Source organism: Globicephala melas, chromosome 16, assembly GCF_963455315.2.
Source record: "Globicephala melas chromosome 16, mGloMel1.2, whole genome shotgun sequence".
In the NCBI taxonomy this organism is placed as follows: Eukaryota; Metazoa; Chordata; class Mammalia; order Artiodactyla; family Delphinidae; genus Globicephala; species Globicephala melas.
The window spans coordinates 5,239,067-5,256,400 of NC_083329.1; the positions used below are offsets into that span (position 1 = coordinate 5,239,067).

General features: G+C 47.4%; 1 protein-coding gene across 3 annotated transcripts in view; it reads right to left on the reverse strand.

Moving 5' to 3' along the window:
• DOCK1 (dedicator of cytokinesis 1) overlaps nt 1-17,334 on the reverse strand; it is a 523,633-nt gene that overhangs the window by 456,659 nt on the left and 49,640 nt on the right. For all 3 annotated transcript variants that reach the window (XM_060286253.1, XM_030832075.2, XM_030832074.2), the window contains exons 2-5: nt 15,946-16,029; nt 8,517-8,557; nt 4,499-4,554; nt 892-988 (exon numbers count right to left, since the gene is read on the reverse strand). In XM_060286253.1, coding sequence (XP_060142236.1) covers nt 892-988; nt 4,499-4,554; nt 8,517-8,557; nt 15,946-16,029 — 278 coding nt within the window. The remainder of the gene's footprint in view (nt 1-891; nt 989-4,498; nt 4,555-8,516; nt 8,558-15,945; nt 16,030-17,334) is intronic.

Here is a 17,334-nt window from a genome sequence, read left to right on the forward strand (position 1 = left end):
AACAATTACTGCAACTGCTTATTACTGTGCATTTATAGGAAACCACTGTATAATCAAAAGCAACAAGGCTGCCTGGAGAGCAGCTGTGGGATGCTGGGAAGTTTTCTATGTTCCCGAGAAATCGAAGCACGGCCTTCCCTCCAGAGTCCTAGCTTTGGGCCGACAACATTAGCAGATGAGAAGTCAAGACTCTGAAGAGAAATACAGGCTTAACAAAAGGTATGCTTCCATAAATGTGAATTTATGTGCAAAGAAATGCCCCGGGGAATACGAAATGGAAGATGTCAGGGCTCCAAACTCGCTGCATTAATAAGGCTTCTTCCGAGATGAGGAGAACTGGACACCACACACGAAGCCAGAAAGTAAACTATTTCCGTCCCTCTGCAACAGACACGCTTAGGTCTAGAAGACTATGTCATTTTTCTCAAATGAAAAGAAGCATTACCTACGTGCAAACAATGGCAAAGATAGCCATCCCTCTCTACTGCACCCATAACGAAGCACCTACGACAGTTTCAAAGCAGATTTTCGCTTTCACACTCACATACAAACTTTGAGGGAACCCCAGCGCAGGGTGCCTCAGCCTGTCTTCCAAAGCCTGAAAGCAGCCCATTTCCCTTTTCAACTCAAGGAAAGGTGAAACCCACGGCCCCTTCCTTGACAGCCACTTCACTGCAGTCAGCACGGCTACACCCCAACACAAAGCAGGTGGAAGGGCACATGGTCCCTGAGGGTGGCCAGAGTACTGGGCCAGGCTGCTAAGTATGACCTGCTCCCACAAGTTCTGCTTTTGAGGTTCCCGGAAAAAGGCAAACTACCCTGTTGGTTCAGCGGGGTCCACAAAGACCATTCTCTATTGCTAAGCGCTGATTCAAAATCCCATTTTCTCACCACATAGAGCTGCCTCCAGATGGTGGACCACTCTCTCAGTGTTGTGGTGACTTCCTGTATGAGCGGGAGGTCGCCTGGGATGACCGTTTCATGTTGCCTGGGAAGGATGCAGGAAAGGAGAGAGATGGTCACGGCTTCGTTAAACCAGGGGTACCTTGTAAATTCCAAATCTAGGCCACAGTGTGCAATATTTAAGCAAATGGAGAGACAGTATACAAATAAGACTGTGCCCACAAAGGAATACATACATCTCTACGAATGACAAGTAATTTCTGTACAGAGTCTGAGAACGTTCGTACATCATCCTCCGTGTAAGCCATCTACCTCATATGTCAAGGTAAGATGAAGGAGGCAAGTAATATCCCGTCAGAACATCAAGGTCTGAGAAGTGGAAAGTGTATTCATAATGTGCGTACCCATCTATTTTACAGATGCCATAAATTACCACCAGTCTGTGTGGCATTAAAATGCAGGTTTGGGATAAGATGATTTTTTACGTTTCCATCAGGCCTAAAACTCATTCTATGATAACATACATGAAGCAGTTATCCTTGCGAAATATGAGCGAGGTTACAGCTTTCAAGTGTCCACAGGTGCCCTGATCCCCAAATTCTGCTTATCCTCTTTCCCTTTTCTCTCCACCCCAGAAGGTTAGCCCTTGACTTATTCTTTACTCATGATCTACCAATATTTGTGCGCTGGTTTTTATTAAATCAACCACTGTTTTCTGGTCACGTGCTCTGCGTCCGGCATTGCGCTGAGTAGGACTCATAATATTGGTATCTGGGACTGGGTCAGAGACTGAATTTGGTGGCTTGTGAAGTCAGACCACCTGGGCCTACAGGTCCTGAACAGACAAGACTCCCATCAACATGAAGTGTCCAGGGGGCATTGAAATAGGTCCCACCTACATATCTTCAACTGCCTGGAGCCCAGACCTGTGGGCAGGACCCTGACTGCAGCTCACAATCGGGGTTCAGGGCTGCAATGACTCACTGATGGCGGGGTGCTCCCCAAGGAAGAAACACTGGAGTCCCTGAGAGAGGGCCAGTCCCTCCAGAGAGGTCTGGCCACGTGCACCAGCGGGATAGCAGGGACCAGACGTCCAGGGAGGGCTGCCCGCGGGACCACCCCACACGAAAGTGCTGTTAGGAATTACCCTTTGCTGGGACATCATCAGTGTCCATTACAGGACGTGATGGTTACAGCAGCCCTACCAACTCTGTCACCGAGTTTCCCAGTAGGGATGTTGATGAAAATGTGGTTGACATCATATGACTCTGTGATGTCATCCTTGCAAAGCCTCCAGGGAGAGCTCCTCTACGCACAGTGCGAGGACGCTCGTCAGTGACTGGGCTGCACTCATGTCACAGAGCCTGAGTTTCACGCTGGGTCCACTGGGCTCTTCCCACTGGCTAGGAGACACCTGGAACTCAATGAGACCCCGCTTTCCCCATGGGGGGAGGGCCTCACTGCACACGGTGGACCCCGGTCTCAGCTCTGGATCCTTCTCACCTTCTTTCCTGCATTGGCCTGATCTGTCCCCTGGACTGAGTGCCAGCTGGCTCTAAGGTATCTGACGCGGCTGTGCTGTTACCTCTGTAACCACCCTGCTACCTGCTGGGGGCCAGCAGTAAACACACCCGACAGTGCCTGTCACAGGTGGTGACTCATATGAGCTCCCTGGCTCTGCATGACTGAAGCAGATGTCATGGGACAAGTCAGGGCCGGAGGTCCCCATCCAAGCGTTTCCCACAGAGAGGGGACAGCTGAGATGCAAGAACAGAAGCCACCTCAAGGGGGGAGGGGCAACAGAGAACCAGGAGAAGGTAAGGAGGGCGCCCTGGGAGGGGCAGGCAGGGGTGATGCAGGGCAGGGAAGCACCAGAAGCCACAGGAGCCGAGTGCAGCGGACGCCCGCCAGTGTCAGATGCGACAGACAAGCTCCAGAGAGGAGGGCTAAGAAGACACTGGCGATTAGGAGGTGTGGTAACCATGTCGGTGTCAGGCGAGGGGACAAACGGGAATTGCCTTGGTCACGAGGCTAAAGGCACAGGATCGGTGGCAGCCGCAACACAGCCACGATCTGGGGTGTCTGAGCCTGAAGGAAGGCCGGTGTACAGAGAGGAGAGAGAGCCTGCAGGAGAGACGGGATGATGAACTTGGACAGCAAGGAGACAGGCAGGGGCAGGATGAAGAGTGGCCGGCACTGGAAAGGAGGAAGGACCAGGAGAAGAAAGGGAAGGTGATGCCCACGGTATCCGGAGGAAAAGGACGGAGTGAGACCACCGGTCAAGTCTGAAGGCAGGAGGTTCTCTGCCAGGAGGGAGGCGGGAAGCAGCCAGGTTTGGGTGGGAAGAGCCGAGGGAGGGTCAGGGCAGGTATCAGTAAGAGCAATCACAGGAGCCCTGGAGCATCGGCAGAGAACTTTCTAGACTGCTGGTTTCACCGGTGCCCCGTTCGTTTGCTCACGCTGGGGCATGTGACACTAACCCAGTGACAGGAACAGAAGTGTCTGTCTGCCTGTCCATCTGGCTGCCAGGGGGTGACTCTACTTACGAAGAATCCACACAGTCCCTTGTGCCCTTCACTATTATGCTTCGTAATTACATTTTACATATACTCATTTGTATACATCAAAGTGCTTTTTAAAAAATAATTCCTATACAGTCTGATGTCCAGACTGATCCTGCTACAGACTGATGTAAAATACATGAAAAGCACACTTTATGCAACTATTTCCACAGAAGGATGAAAGTTTCAAAACTTTCCTCTTTTTACTTCCCTTTGAAACTGTACATACAAAACATTTTATCTGTAGAAAAAAGGACCCTATTACAGGTCATCACGTTTATGCCTCTAAATTATTTTCTTCGTTTTAATCGGAACTACAGAGCCCGACCTAGTCCTTTCCGTATGTTAAAAGTACACTGCTTGGAAAGGCAATTTTGTAATCAGCCGCAGAGATGTCATTATGCAGTAATCATATGGTTAGTAATTTTATCATTTACATATTTAACTGAGTGTGAAGATGTAGCAGGGACAAAAAAGGAAAACATTCTAATGCTCCTTCCTCCAAGTTCGCACCTGGCTATTCATTTGCCATTCCCGCCTAATGGGTTCCTGTTCTACAAATGCCCTTTTAAAGATCTTATACATCAGTTTTATGACCTCTAGGAAACATACGTCAGCATTAAGCAACGTGTAAATTCACACACACCCCAATTTAACAACTGTTGCTTCACCCTCAACCCCATTTGCGTCACAGCCTGCAAAGTCTTCCGGAAAAATGGATTCAGAGCTGGGGGCGCCGTGCAGGCTTTGCCTAATAGGTGGCTCACAGAGGAAGAACTACGAAGCTTTCCAAACCCGCATCAGGTTCAAGGAGGTTGGCTGCAGTTCCGACGCTGACTTAACTTAAGACTGTGTGAAGGCTCAAAGCCATGCTGTGGACAGCCCTAGATCAGCAGTTTCCCTTCTCTCCCCAAACTCCTGTCACATCAGGGTCAATGTCACCCATCGTCCAACCCCCAACATCGCCCTGCAAAGAGCCTCAGGCCAAATACAATCACTGCACGACTTCATTTAAATATCAAGACAAGACTCACCCTTTTCCTTCAACTATGGCTTCTTTAAGATGAATATATGAAGCAGGAAATATACCCTTTGGGAGGAAAAAAGACAGTAGGTTTTATTATTAATGTGAGCACTGACTGCAAATCGAACGACTGCCCCCCCAAAACGGAGGTGGGGATGTGGCTGGATCACTATTAAATCTGCAAGCCTAATGCTAAGTAAGTCTCATACACAACACAGCACAGAAAACAAAGAGGTGTAAAAGACGGCAACTCCTTCCGCTTGTGTTTCAAAGAGGCTGTGGATGTCTTAGAAGAAAACAGACGCAATCTGTTTGCAAAGAAAAAATCCCACAGGGACTTAGCTGTGTCTTCTCCACGGGCCACACCTCGTTTTTACTGCTGACCTCAACACAGGAAGACCCGCAGCCAGAGGATGCCTAAGAACAAGTTCTGACAATGGCTTCTGACAGCTCTTCCTTTCGAAATACTAAAATTGTCATCAAAAGTTAGTTTATACCGTTGATCATCACATAGGCACTGACTGCTTACCTGACCCAAGGAGACTTTCTCAACCATCTCCAGAGGGGCCGTCAGATAAAATAGAGAAACTGGGTGCATGTCGCCCAACCTGCCAGACTCCTAGGGGGAGCACACCACGTTACACGGAGACAGGGCTTGGCACCCCCAAGCATACGGCACACAAGGGCCCAACAGACAGTTCCGAGGGAGACAGCTCCTCAAGAGGACGGTCAGTGTCAGGCGCCGTGCGTGAAGCGCCAGGAGCTTTACCAAGAGTCCTGGTCCTGCTTCCTGAGCGAGGACACTACCTCCCTTCCTGGAGGGCAAGCAATGGGGCACCAGGCCCCGGGATCTTGCAACGATGCAACGCTAACAGGTTGCGGCTTCCCACGTGAGATGTCATGCACGCAGCAAAAAGCCAATCAGTGGCCCTGGTGGCTTCGGGCACCTGCCGTGGGAACAGGAGCTTCCGACTAGGTTTCCCTGGCATCTGGCCCCAAAGGATTTCCACAGGAAATCCAGAAACCACCCTACTAATCCTGCTTGGGAAGGGGGCATGGGCACCACTGGTTCAGGTTCCTCCTGCCTGCAAGGGAAGTGGCCGCACTTCATGTGAAGAAGAATTATCACAGAGAGGGAAGGAGTCAGGCAGAAAGACAGAGGCTGAGCACCACAGAGGACTGCGGGGGCCCGATGCTAGGACACCTCCAGATCCCAGGACGGTCTCCAGGTGCACATTTGATGTCAACAGGTGAGCACGGGGCGGGGAGGGACGACGGGACGGACACACATACAAATAGGCCAGTCTCGCCCCCTGCCCATGTCCAGAGATGTCCCTCAGTCTCGGTAAACCTGCTCTCGAGAATCATGGAGCCACAGAAGGGACAGTAAAAGAAATGAGGCTGGACACATCTGGAGGCTTGAAATAAGCGACTTTTTTTTTTTTAATTCATTTTATTTTTGGCTGCATTGGGTCTTCGTTGCTGCGCACGGGCTTTCTCTAGTTGCGGCGAGCGGGGGCTACTCTTTGTAGCGGTGCACGGGCTTCTCATTACAGTGGCTTCTCTTGTTGCTAGCACAGGCTCTAGGCACGTGGGCTTCAGTAGCTGTGGCACGCGGGCTCAGTAGTTGTGACTCACAGGCTCTAGAGCACAGGCTTAGTAGTTGTGGCGCACGGGCTTTGTTGCTCCGCGGCATGTGGGATCTTCCCAGACCAGGGATTGAACCCGTATTCCCTGCATTGGCAGGTGGAATTCTTAACCACTGTGCCACCAGGGAAGGCTGAAATGAGCAACTTCTCCAGCTGGGGCGGCCGGGACCAGCCCAGATCTATTGCTCATTTGTGAATACCAATAAAAGGATGCTTCCGGAACACAGAGTCAGGTTACTAGGAGCCAAGTCCCTTCTCTGCTACTGCCTGGGGCAGGGGTGCTGATGCAAAATCACGACCTTCTTAAGGCTTCAATTTCCTCATCTGCTAATGAAGATTTTAGGTGGAAAAATAAATATGCCCCTACCCAGCTCTGTGAGCTGTAAAGTCAGGGCCCTGTGGTGCAGGGTAGGAAGGGTTAGGGCTCATGGAGGCATGGGGAGTTGGGAGAGATCCCCAACTGGGAAGGTGGTACCAGACACCAAATGCCAAATATCAAAGAAAAGTGAACAGCTTCCCCGGGATGCACATGAAGTTGCAGCTTTGTCACTGGGGAGAGGGGATGGTTCATAACCCTAATCTCTTTATTAATAAAGTCCTCAATTGTGGCTTTCTCACATGAACCTCAGGTTTTCATCTGCAGGAATACATTCTTTTTTTTTTTTTAATTGAAGTATAGCTGATTTACAATGTTGTGTTAATTTCTGCTGTATAGCAAAGTGACTCAGTTAAATACACACACACACACACACACACACACACACACACACACATACATTCTTTTTCATATTCTTTTCCATGATGGTTTAATCACAGGATGAATACAGTTCCCTGTCTTATACAATAGGACCTTGTAGTTTATCCATCTTATATGTAATAGCTTGCATCTGCTAATCCCAAATTATGGAAGAGATAATCAATGTGAAAATAGAACTTTCCCTGGAGAAATCTATTCCAGCAGCCGCCTGGTTGGAATCTACCTTGTTCAAAGCTCAAGGCTCCAGGTCATTGGATGTGTAGAGACTCATAGCCCAGTCTGAGCTCGGCAGGGCGGAGGTGGGAGGTCCTGGCTCCCATTTGCAGATCTGACTCACCAGGTATCCCTCACAGCATCTCTCACATTAGGAAAGACTATGCCAGAGAAAGGCTGCCGTGAAGCTCCGCCTGGAGGCCTCCGAGGTGACTGAGACCAGAGGATGGACAGCTCCCACCTGTCTGGCACAGCCTGAGAGCAGGGCGTCTGGGGAAAGCAGATGAAGAAGGCCCTGTGCTTGCACAGCTGGACTCCAGCAGCCTTAGCTACAGGCTCCGGACCACAAGAGGAGCCCAGCCCAGTAACTAGATAATGAGAGGCCAAGCTAAGAAACAGATAAAATGAACCATCTGTCAAGTATAATGAGATTTTATAAGGTAACGTGGACAGCCAAACCACAGCTTTGAATAGACAGTACTTCAGAATCATAGAATGAAGTGGAAGAGCCATCGTTAGATTTTGTGAAGCTGAGAATGGAAAAGCCACAACAGAACTGTGTACGGGACTGTCCACCGCAATGTAACTGCACATCTTAGCTTCAGAAATTCAAACAACCACGCATGCAAACTGCCCTGGAAGGCAGAACCTCTTTCTTTTGCCAGCGACGTAAGCAGTATAAAAATAGTTATAAGCAAGAGGGGAAAAAGCAAGCGTGAGTGCTGCAAAACTGCTAATTTATCGTCAAGGATAATGCAGGATTGAAGATCGTGAGCAGTGCTTTCTTCCCAAGTCATTATACCCAGACCATTCTCCTACACATCCTGTGCTTAAACAGGATGCAGAATTCTACCAGGAAAAGAAGAGTCCACCTCTCAGGACAACAGGTCAGTATCACGCCACAGCCCAGCCATTCACTCACAGAAATGAAATTGCAATTTCTACGTACATATGTTGTTCAGAAGAAAACAATTCGGGAAGGGAAGTGATAAATTAGAAGTTTGGGGTTAACATATACACACTACTATATATAGAATAGATAACCAGCAAGGACCTGCTGTACAGCACAGGGAACTCTGCTCAGTATTTTGTAACAACCTGTATGGGAGAAGAATCTGAAAAAAAATGGATATATGTGTATGTATAACTGAACCACTTTGCTGTACACCTGAAACTAACACAACACTGATTATCAATTATACTTCAATTAACAAAATAAAATTTTTTTAATTAAAAAAATTTTTTAAAGGAAACAATTCAGGGTAGCCTATATTTCAACCCATGTATTTTTTTAATTCAGAGAAAGAGATATATAAGGACAACTCTTAGGCACCATGAGACAGAATTTATTTCCTCGCCTATTGTGATTTATGAAGGGACACGCACTGTGTTTAATAACAAAGACTTACCTTCTTAGACTTTTTCCTTAAGGTGTAGCCTCTGTACCACCCTAAACAAACACAAAAGCGAAACAGTTAGTACAAGGAGACATCACAGAGTCCTAACAGCACCTTCCCGCTGTCAAGAACTCATTGTTTGCAGAACCAGGGAAGTCAGCCCGTAACAGAACTCAGTAATCCTAAGGCTTTGGAGAGATGCTATGGGGTCTCCTAAACAGCATCTCAAAACCACGCTTGAAGCCTGGCCAGGGGCCTCTTCACACAGACCTCCAGCTCCTTCACCTACACCTGCCGCACGCGGCCTTGAAGGCGCCAATGAGAACTGAAGAAGCACAGTTCCAGGAGGAGGAGTGGTCCTTTTGACCACCCGGCCCTAGGCAGGCTCCTGGAGTGTGCATTTTCGTATCTGTTCCTCCGCCGGATGGAGCGGGGTCACTGCCAAGTGCACATACCAGCATCCTCAGATCATCAAGAGCTGCCGCAGAACAGAAATCCTATTGAGAGCCGACTTCCTCCCTCTAAGGGATGGAGGGGGGCTTTGCCCTGGAGCAGCCACGATCGCACAAAGTGCTTCTGTGGCAAAGGCTGGACCCCCAACAGGAAGCACCGGGCCCAGGAATACGGGCCCGCCTACCCCCTTGGGGTCTGGCCTAGATTCAAGTTCCCATTCCCTCACGTGGGGAGGACAAGCAAACAGAGCAGAAGACAGACGTGCTAGCACTGCTGGCAGGAATTAAATGCCAAATGGAAGAGACATTCAGTGCCGGACTGGACCGGACCACTCCCTTGTCCCCTCCACTTCAACTGAGGGCAGAAATCGCCCCTGCCAGCGCCCAGGGGTCCACGGCAGGTCACTCGCCTCCCAACAACTACGCCGCGGCAGGACGTCGGTGGATGTTTCCCTATCCCAAACACTCTGAAGCTGCTGTAGGCCACCTCACTCCAGAAAAGGAAATCAGAAGCTCGGACAAATTCCAACTCAGCCCCCTAGGAGCAAAAGGACGGAGATACTGGGAAAGCGCCCGTCGAGTCAACTCCCAGAGAACATCCAAGTGTTGGGCTTTTATACAGTGAAACAGTCAAACCTCGGAAACCTGGGATACATGAATGAAGGTGCCCAGAAACTGAAAACGGGCCTATATTGCACCACTGACCACACACCTCTAACAGAGCAATAATTTAACAACCAGAGGTGGAGAGGAACCAGAAAGTGACGGGGTTAAGATCCTCCAGGCACTATGAAGAGATGCTTTCTGAGCATTCAGAACAGAAGCTGGAAATTGCTAGGAGCCTCGCAAAGGGTTTGCTAAGACCTGGATACAAACAACGAACCCATTTCATTTCCTGACAAGGGACCTGCACGATTGATTCGGGGGCACCGCAGACACAAAATGCCTGGATTTTCCTGCACGTTTGGAGGATGACCTCCTGAGAGCCCTGCACTGTCTCCTTCGCGGGTTCTACCTGCCAAGGCCAGAATCAGCATCCACCCGGGACAGCGTTCACAGACAGTGAAAGGGAAAAAGGCTGTATTCAATGTAAAGGACGGTCCACTATCCTGTTATTTTATCCTTCCCGTATTTTCAGTATTACTTGGCCCTTTCTTTTTCTGAAACTGACATGGGATGAATGTCCTAGAACATCTAAGGAAATACTTCAAAGTGACAAGAAGAAGACAGAAACCAAGTCAAAAATAAGCAATGTTTATAAACAATGTATAGAAGAAGGAACCTAAAAGACTTACACATGAATGAAGAGATGCTCACACTAATAATCAGATAAATGAAAATTTTAAACATAATGTTACTGCACGGTTATTATAGGGAGAGAAATCTCAACACTGCAGGATTCCGGCAGCCCCTGGCACTGAGGATGGGAGTGGAGACCACACAACCAGTGTGAGCGTGACCCTACTTATCCAGAGTATATAACCCCACACCCCGTGAGCAGCCGTGCACCCCAAAGACATCCCACATACCCATCCACACGCAGCGGGGCAGACACAGGAGGCCCATGGCAGCGTGATCTAGGGGGGCAGAATGAGTGCCCAGAACTGGAGGGTGGCTAGCAACACGTGCAGGTGCACACAGAGCAGTGAGGGTCACGGACTAAATATATACACACGACAGGACTGCGTCTTGGAGCACAGTGCTGAGTAAAAAGGGAAGAAACAGAATGAGGGTCTTCCCTGGTGGCGCAGCAGTTACGAATCTGCCTGCCAATGCACGGGACATGGGTTCGAGCCCTGGTCCAGGGGGATCTCACATACTGCGGAGCAGCTAAGCCCGTGCGCCACAACTACTCTAGAGCCCGCGAGCCACAAATACTGAGTCCATGTGCCGCAACTACTGAGCCTGCGCTCTAGAGCCCACGAGCCACTACTACTGAGCCCACGTGCCACAACTACCGAAGCCTGTGCACCTAGAGCCTGTGCTCCACAACAAGAGAAGCCACCGCAATGAGAAGCCTGCGCACCGCAACAAAGAGTAGCCCCCACTCGCCACAAGTAGAGAAAGCCCGCACACAGCAACGAAGACCCAACGCAGCCAAAAATAAATAAATAATGTTTTTAAAAAAGGAAACAGAATGAGACCTACAACCACATTTATATACATGACCTAGAGGGGTGGGATAGGGAGGGTGGGAGAGAGGCTCAAGAGGGAGGGGATATGGGGACATGTGTATGCAGATGGCTGATTCGCTCTGTCGTGCAACAGAAACTAACACGGTATTGTGAAGCAATTACACTCCAATAAATATCTATTAAAAATATTTTTATATATATATATATATATATATGTGTGTGTGTGTACCAACCAGTACAGGCCAAGAGAAAAATTCACTTCAAACACAGCAGAAGGGTTTTTCCAGAAGAAGGGAGAGAAGAAAGAGTTGAGCTACTGGGATAAAAAGATAAGAGGTCCTTTGATTTTACTTTATGATAACAGACGGTGGTTTCTTTTTTAATGGCCTCTTCCTAAGCAAAAGGAACACCTAGGCTTTCCCTTCTCAAGAATTTCTGCGTCTGTTATTCCTTCCACCAACTGAGAACCCAGACTATGTGCCCGAGGCCACACTAGACAGAGCAAATGTAGAAATATCAGTAGATTAGACCCAATTTCTGCCCTCCAAGGGCTCACACACCAGAAGATTCCCCTACGACAAGCAGGGCTCAAACCACCAACAAGGGCAGAGATTTGAGCATGAAAGCGAGAGGACATCCCTGCAGAGGTTTCATGCAGGGAAGTGGGGGGACATAGAAGGATGATGAGTGGCTGCTGCTTTGGAGGGGCAGGCCAGTGGGAATGCAGCTATAGGAGCAGGAAGGTGCATGGCTCATTGAATTAACAGGCTGATTCACTCCTCCCAGGCAGGGCTCAACCAACCTGCTCCAAACAAGAGACACCCGCCCCCCAACGGCAAGTATAGGTCAGACGTAGTCCTGAAACACAGGGAGGGCCCCGTCCAGCCCAGGAAAACGGCAGCCAAGTCAGTGGGTACACTGGAGCGTTCCCAACAGGACAGGAGCACACACACTCAAGTCCAGGACTGCAACCAACTGAGGACAGGACCAGGCAGAACAAAGCAGGCGCAAGGGAGTCGGAAAGGAGCTTCTGCCCAGGGAGGTATGCTTAGGCGGAGTCTTCAAGGATGGCTAGTCAGATGGAGGAAGGAGGAGGGAGGCCCGGCAGAGCACAGGTGCAGAGGGGCGCTCACCAAGCATCTGAGAAGCCACCGGCAGCAAAGCTAGGACACGTGTGAGAAGAAGGCTGGGGGGACTTCCCCGGTGGCGCAGCGGGTAAGACTCCACGCTCCCAATGCAGGGGGACCAGGTTCGATCCCTGGTCAGGGAACTAGATCCCACATGCATGCCGCAACTAAGGAGCCGGCGCAACCAAATAAGTAAATAAATTATAAATATTAAAAAATAAAAGGCTGGGGCTCAGGTAGGACAGGAGGAAACTAGATCACTAAGGTCCTGGGTCCTGCCTACCTCACAAGTACCTGCCTGGATGAACAGCACAGTCACCTGTGTCAGGTGTACTGTGTCCTGCTCTGAGTACTGAACTACAAGACAGCCAAAGGCCGGATCTGACCAAACCATGCCCTAATGGACAGCATCTGTGTGCACACTGGGCGTTCTGGAGCTGTCCTGGGTACGATATTTTGCAGGCCAGAGGATGGAGGTTCCGGAAGCAACACAGGATGAGAAGCACAGCTGCGGTGCTCTTCCACTAGGCTGGGGCCAGGTGGCCAGTCACCTGGGACAAGGTGCAAAGGAGGCCTGCTGGGTGGAGGCTGCACTGGAGGGCCTGGTGTTCTTCTGTGAAATGACAGCCTTATCAACATGACTACTTTTTCCAGTTTGTTGTGGGTTGAACTGTGTTCTGCCCACCCCAAACAGATGTTGAAGTCCTAACCCCCTCCACCTGTGGGTGCACCCTCATCTAGAAATAGGGTCTTGGCATATAATCAAGTTAAGATGAGGTCATTACAGTGGACCTAATCCAATACAGTGTCCTTATAAAAAGGAGGAATAGACGGTCAAAGTCAAGCGCAGGGAGGACGCCATGTGATCACACAGGCAGAATCCAGGGCGTTGCATCTACAAGGCAAGGAATGCCAGCGATGTCAGCAAACCACCAGAAGCCTGGGGAGACCCGTGGAGCAGCTTCTGCCCCCTCAGCCCTGAGAAGCGACCAACCCTGCCGACACCTTGATCCTGCACTTATAGCCTCCAGAACTGTGAGGGAACACGTTTCTGTTGTTTAAACTCCCCCCTGTGTGGTACTTGGTTACCGTCGCCCCAGGAAACCCAGAGGCAGTCCTCTCAAGACCTTCAGTTGACAGATGCTGGTGGCAGGAAAAGGGATTAAGGTGCGTTTTGGAAGAAAATAGATCATTATCACTTTGAAAATTTTGAACAAATTAAGTTCCAGTGTTGTGGTTTCATCAAAAGAATGCCTTCCTAATCTGGGTGCAGTGCTGTCCTCTCACACAGGCACAGCATCCAGCCCGTGGAGATCCTTCTGGAAATGAGCAGGTGACAGGATTGGCATCTCCTTGGCTGAAGAGTCACTTAATCAACATCGGTGACCTGGGCTCACCTCTCCTGTCTGGTTGACCCTGGACACTGCTTAAAGGCAGAGGCATACCCCGAATGAGCCCTCAAAGCTCAGTCCACCTCCCTGGTGACCGGAAAAGTTCTTTTCTTTGTTCTGTGCCCCAAGCCTCCATGAGCCTGAGACAGAAAAATGAACCATAACTTGCAGGTAAGTGTGTTCTTTGAACCTTAATATAAGGAATAATCATCTAGAAATTATATTCTCTGGAGCAATCCCAGTAGTACCCTACCCTGAACAGGATCACATAGAAAGGGAAAGTTAAATTTGACAACCATAAATAAATTTTCTTAGGGGAAAAGTGGAAAGGGTGAGGAGAAAAGAAGAAGAGAATGCCAAACGCTAATATAATCCATAAAATTTAAACAGAACAAGAGGAAAGAGCAGAAAAACAATTATTCCATTGTTATTTGATGATAATAAAGTCACCAAGTTTCCCAAAATCAAAACTACTTCCCCAAATGCATTTCTCTGATCGGATTCTGACTAAAACCAAAAAAGACAGCAGTTAAAGAAGGGGAAGTCGTTTTATGTTACAGGGTCTTTACAAAGACTGGAATATTTTTATCAGGACTTAGAAGATTGATGAGCCCAGAAACTAAGTGCTCACTGAAGAATCCTTTATCACGATGCTGGCCAGTCAAATGCCTGCCACCAATTATTTTTTTTAGTTAAATGTACAGGGATCATCGACTCACCTAAGGATTCCCCTGTTTAAAGAGTGCATTCTTCTTACAAAGCAAAAAACAAGAAGTCGCAGCCCCTGCTACCCCGGGCTGCACAGGAAATTGTTATCTATTCAGGAATGACATCATTGCCCAGTGTTTATTAACCAGGATTTCAAATGCAACTGACGGGGGCAGAAATAAAAAAAGATGTAAGAGCACTCTTCCTTCAGATCTGAAAAGTGTCTGAGATGAGAGCTTTGATCCTTAACCTCTAGTTAATTTCTCTATTTCCTCTCAGCCACTGGCCATATATATACTGGGAGCAGATAAGGCAATCCAACTGTCAGCTGTAAAAACTGAAACCAGGCAGAAGGTGCCCATTGCGGCTACTCATTCACATAAAGACCGTTTTTGCAGTATTACATCTGCTTCCAGGCATATGACACAAAAGCCAATTTTTTTCCCCCCAGTAGGACATTTCTTAGGGTAAAAGGTGCAAATGGAATGGAATTCCAAGCCAGCATGAGTCAGATGCGGAAGTGAGGGACGTGGACGTGGACATGGGTATTTTAATGGGTTTGCGCTTCTCCAGGAACACGGGAGCAAGCTGCAGCTTGCCTGGTGCACAGAAGCTGAACGCTGCGTCACTCACGTGCAGAGAGGATTCCAAAGACCGAGTCTGAAGATCAATTTGTGATTACTACGGGATGTGTGCAATTTCCTCTCCCCGTCACCCAACCTCCTACTTGGAAGGGTCTGGCTAACCCCAATCTGAAAGCAATTTTGCTGTTGGAATTATCAATTTTAATCAGTTCTCTTTTTTTCTATGTTATATGGAAGTCACCCCCTTTGAACAAGAAACAAAGCCACCAACACTCCTCTCACACATGTGAGGAGTCTAAAACTCAAGCCCGTCATTGCTCCTTTTCTGTGCAACTATAAACCACAGCATAAAACGAAAGGTGTCCCGTTTTAATGATTTGCAAAACCCTAAATATGAAAACCAATTGTCTGAAAACCCAAGGACATCAGGAAACCACTGTCACGGACAGTATATTTATTGGATGATTACAACAATTGCTTTACTGGACCACATCCCACAAAGCTGTGACAATCTCTGTTCACCATTCAGAAAATGGGGTCATAGATTTTTTAAAAAGGAAATAAGAAATGACAATTTTGGTTCCTCTCAGGAAGTTGTTAACAAATCTACGTGAGAGCATAAAAAGTCTCACCATTCACATAAAACACCTCAAAACAATGAGCCTAATGAGCCTAAAATATCTTCAATGTATTTAAAAATTTTTTTTCAAGGGGTCAGTTATTAACAGTCAAGATGGACATACATGTGCAAAAGAGGAAACAATGGGGGGTTTTTTCTTAACAATAAAACAACTATTTCAACAGAAAACTTGAGAGGTTAAAAGTTTAGGAGTTTAGTTTTAAGTTCACCTTAAATTAAAAAAAGAAAAACTGATTTAAATAACAGATAATCTCACCACTGCCCTTTCCCGACACAGCATCTATCGTGCAAGAAAACCAACCATACACGCTTTCCTAACAGGGTAATGCTTTGCCCATTACGCACTGCAAAATGTACTAACTGCACAAAACTACAAACAGAAAGACGCCAAAATAAATACGCACCTTCATACGTTTCCAGGATGTGCACGGTATCTCCTATTTGTAAAGAAAGTTCATCCGCTCCCCTGGCATCATAGTTATAAAAAGCTGTTCAGAGGAAAAAGAGGTAAGAAGATATTAGTAAAGGTAACTATGCTGGATTGTTTCTGCCATTTTTAAGATTGAAATATTCAGTCTTTGCCTGGATCATCCTCTCTGATACCCACAAAAGGAGGCTTTTTTTTCAAGGGTCCTCAGTTTAAGAAGAAGAAATTCATAACTACTCGTAACGCCAGAAAACCACAAGTGGTTTATTGTGGTAAAATACGTATGATGTGAAATTTGCCTTTTTAACTATTTTTAAGTGTACAATTCAGTGATGTTAGTTACATTCCCAGTGTTGCTCTCCCATCACCACCATCAAGTTCCAGAACTTTTTCATCACTCCAAACAGAAACCCCATAACCATTAAGCCATCACTCCCTATCACTCCCTCCGCCAGCCCCTGATAACCTGTAACTCACTTTCTGTCTCTATGAATTTGACTACTCCAGCCACCCCGTTAATCATACAGTATTATCCTTTTGTGTCTGCTTCTTCCACTTAGCATAATGTTTTCAAGGTGTACGCACATCGTACCATGTATCAGAACCTCATTTCTTTTTATGGTGGAATAATGTTTATAATAGAAAGAAGACTAAAGCTCTTGTCAACAACATTTCGATTATCACTTCATATACTATCTTATATTTCCATTAACAGACTTTTTTCATTAGATGACTTTTTCCTATCTGTAAATCAATGACACATGGACTGAATATTTTTTGAAAATCAAACTGATTCTTTAAATTACTACATAGCCAATGCTGCTATTAAGCAAGGCAAAAAAAAATGTCTAATATTAGGAAGCAATCCTTCCAACTGACAATATGCAACAAACGTCTGAAATCCCTGGGACCTCCCTGGTGGTCCAGTGGGCAAGACTCCACGCTCCCACTGCAGGGGGCCGGGGGCCGATCCCTGGTCGGGGAACTAGATCCTACATGCCGCAACTGAGAGTTTGCATGCCACAACTAAGAAGTCTGCATGCCGCAACAAAGATTCCGCACGCTGCAACTAAGACCCGGCGCAGCCAAAAATAAATAATTAATAAATTAATAAATAATTTTTTTAAAAAAGCAGTTCTGTTCCTCCTAGCTAAGAACGTAAAAGTGATTCCATTAAATTCAGGTCATACTTTTGCTCAAGCATGGAGATAAAGGCAACAATCACACTGCTTATGACTCCCAAATATTCAATTAGCTTACTCTCAATAAAAATAAATAAATACAGTGATGTTTTTCCTTCCTACTGGATTCTCCCTAAAAAGATGTCAGACTTGAGGCAAAATTCATCGTAAACCTTTCATCAATC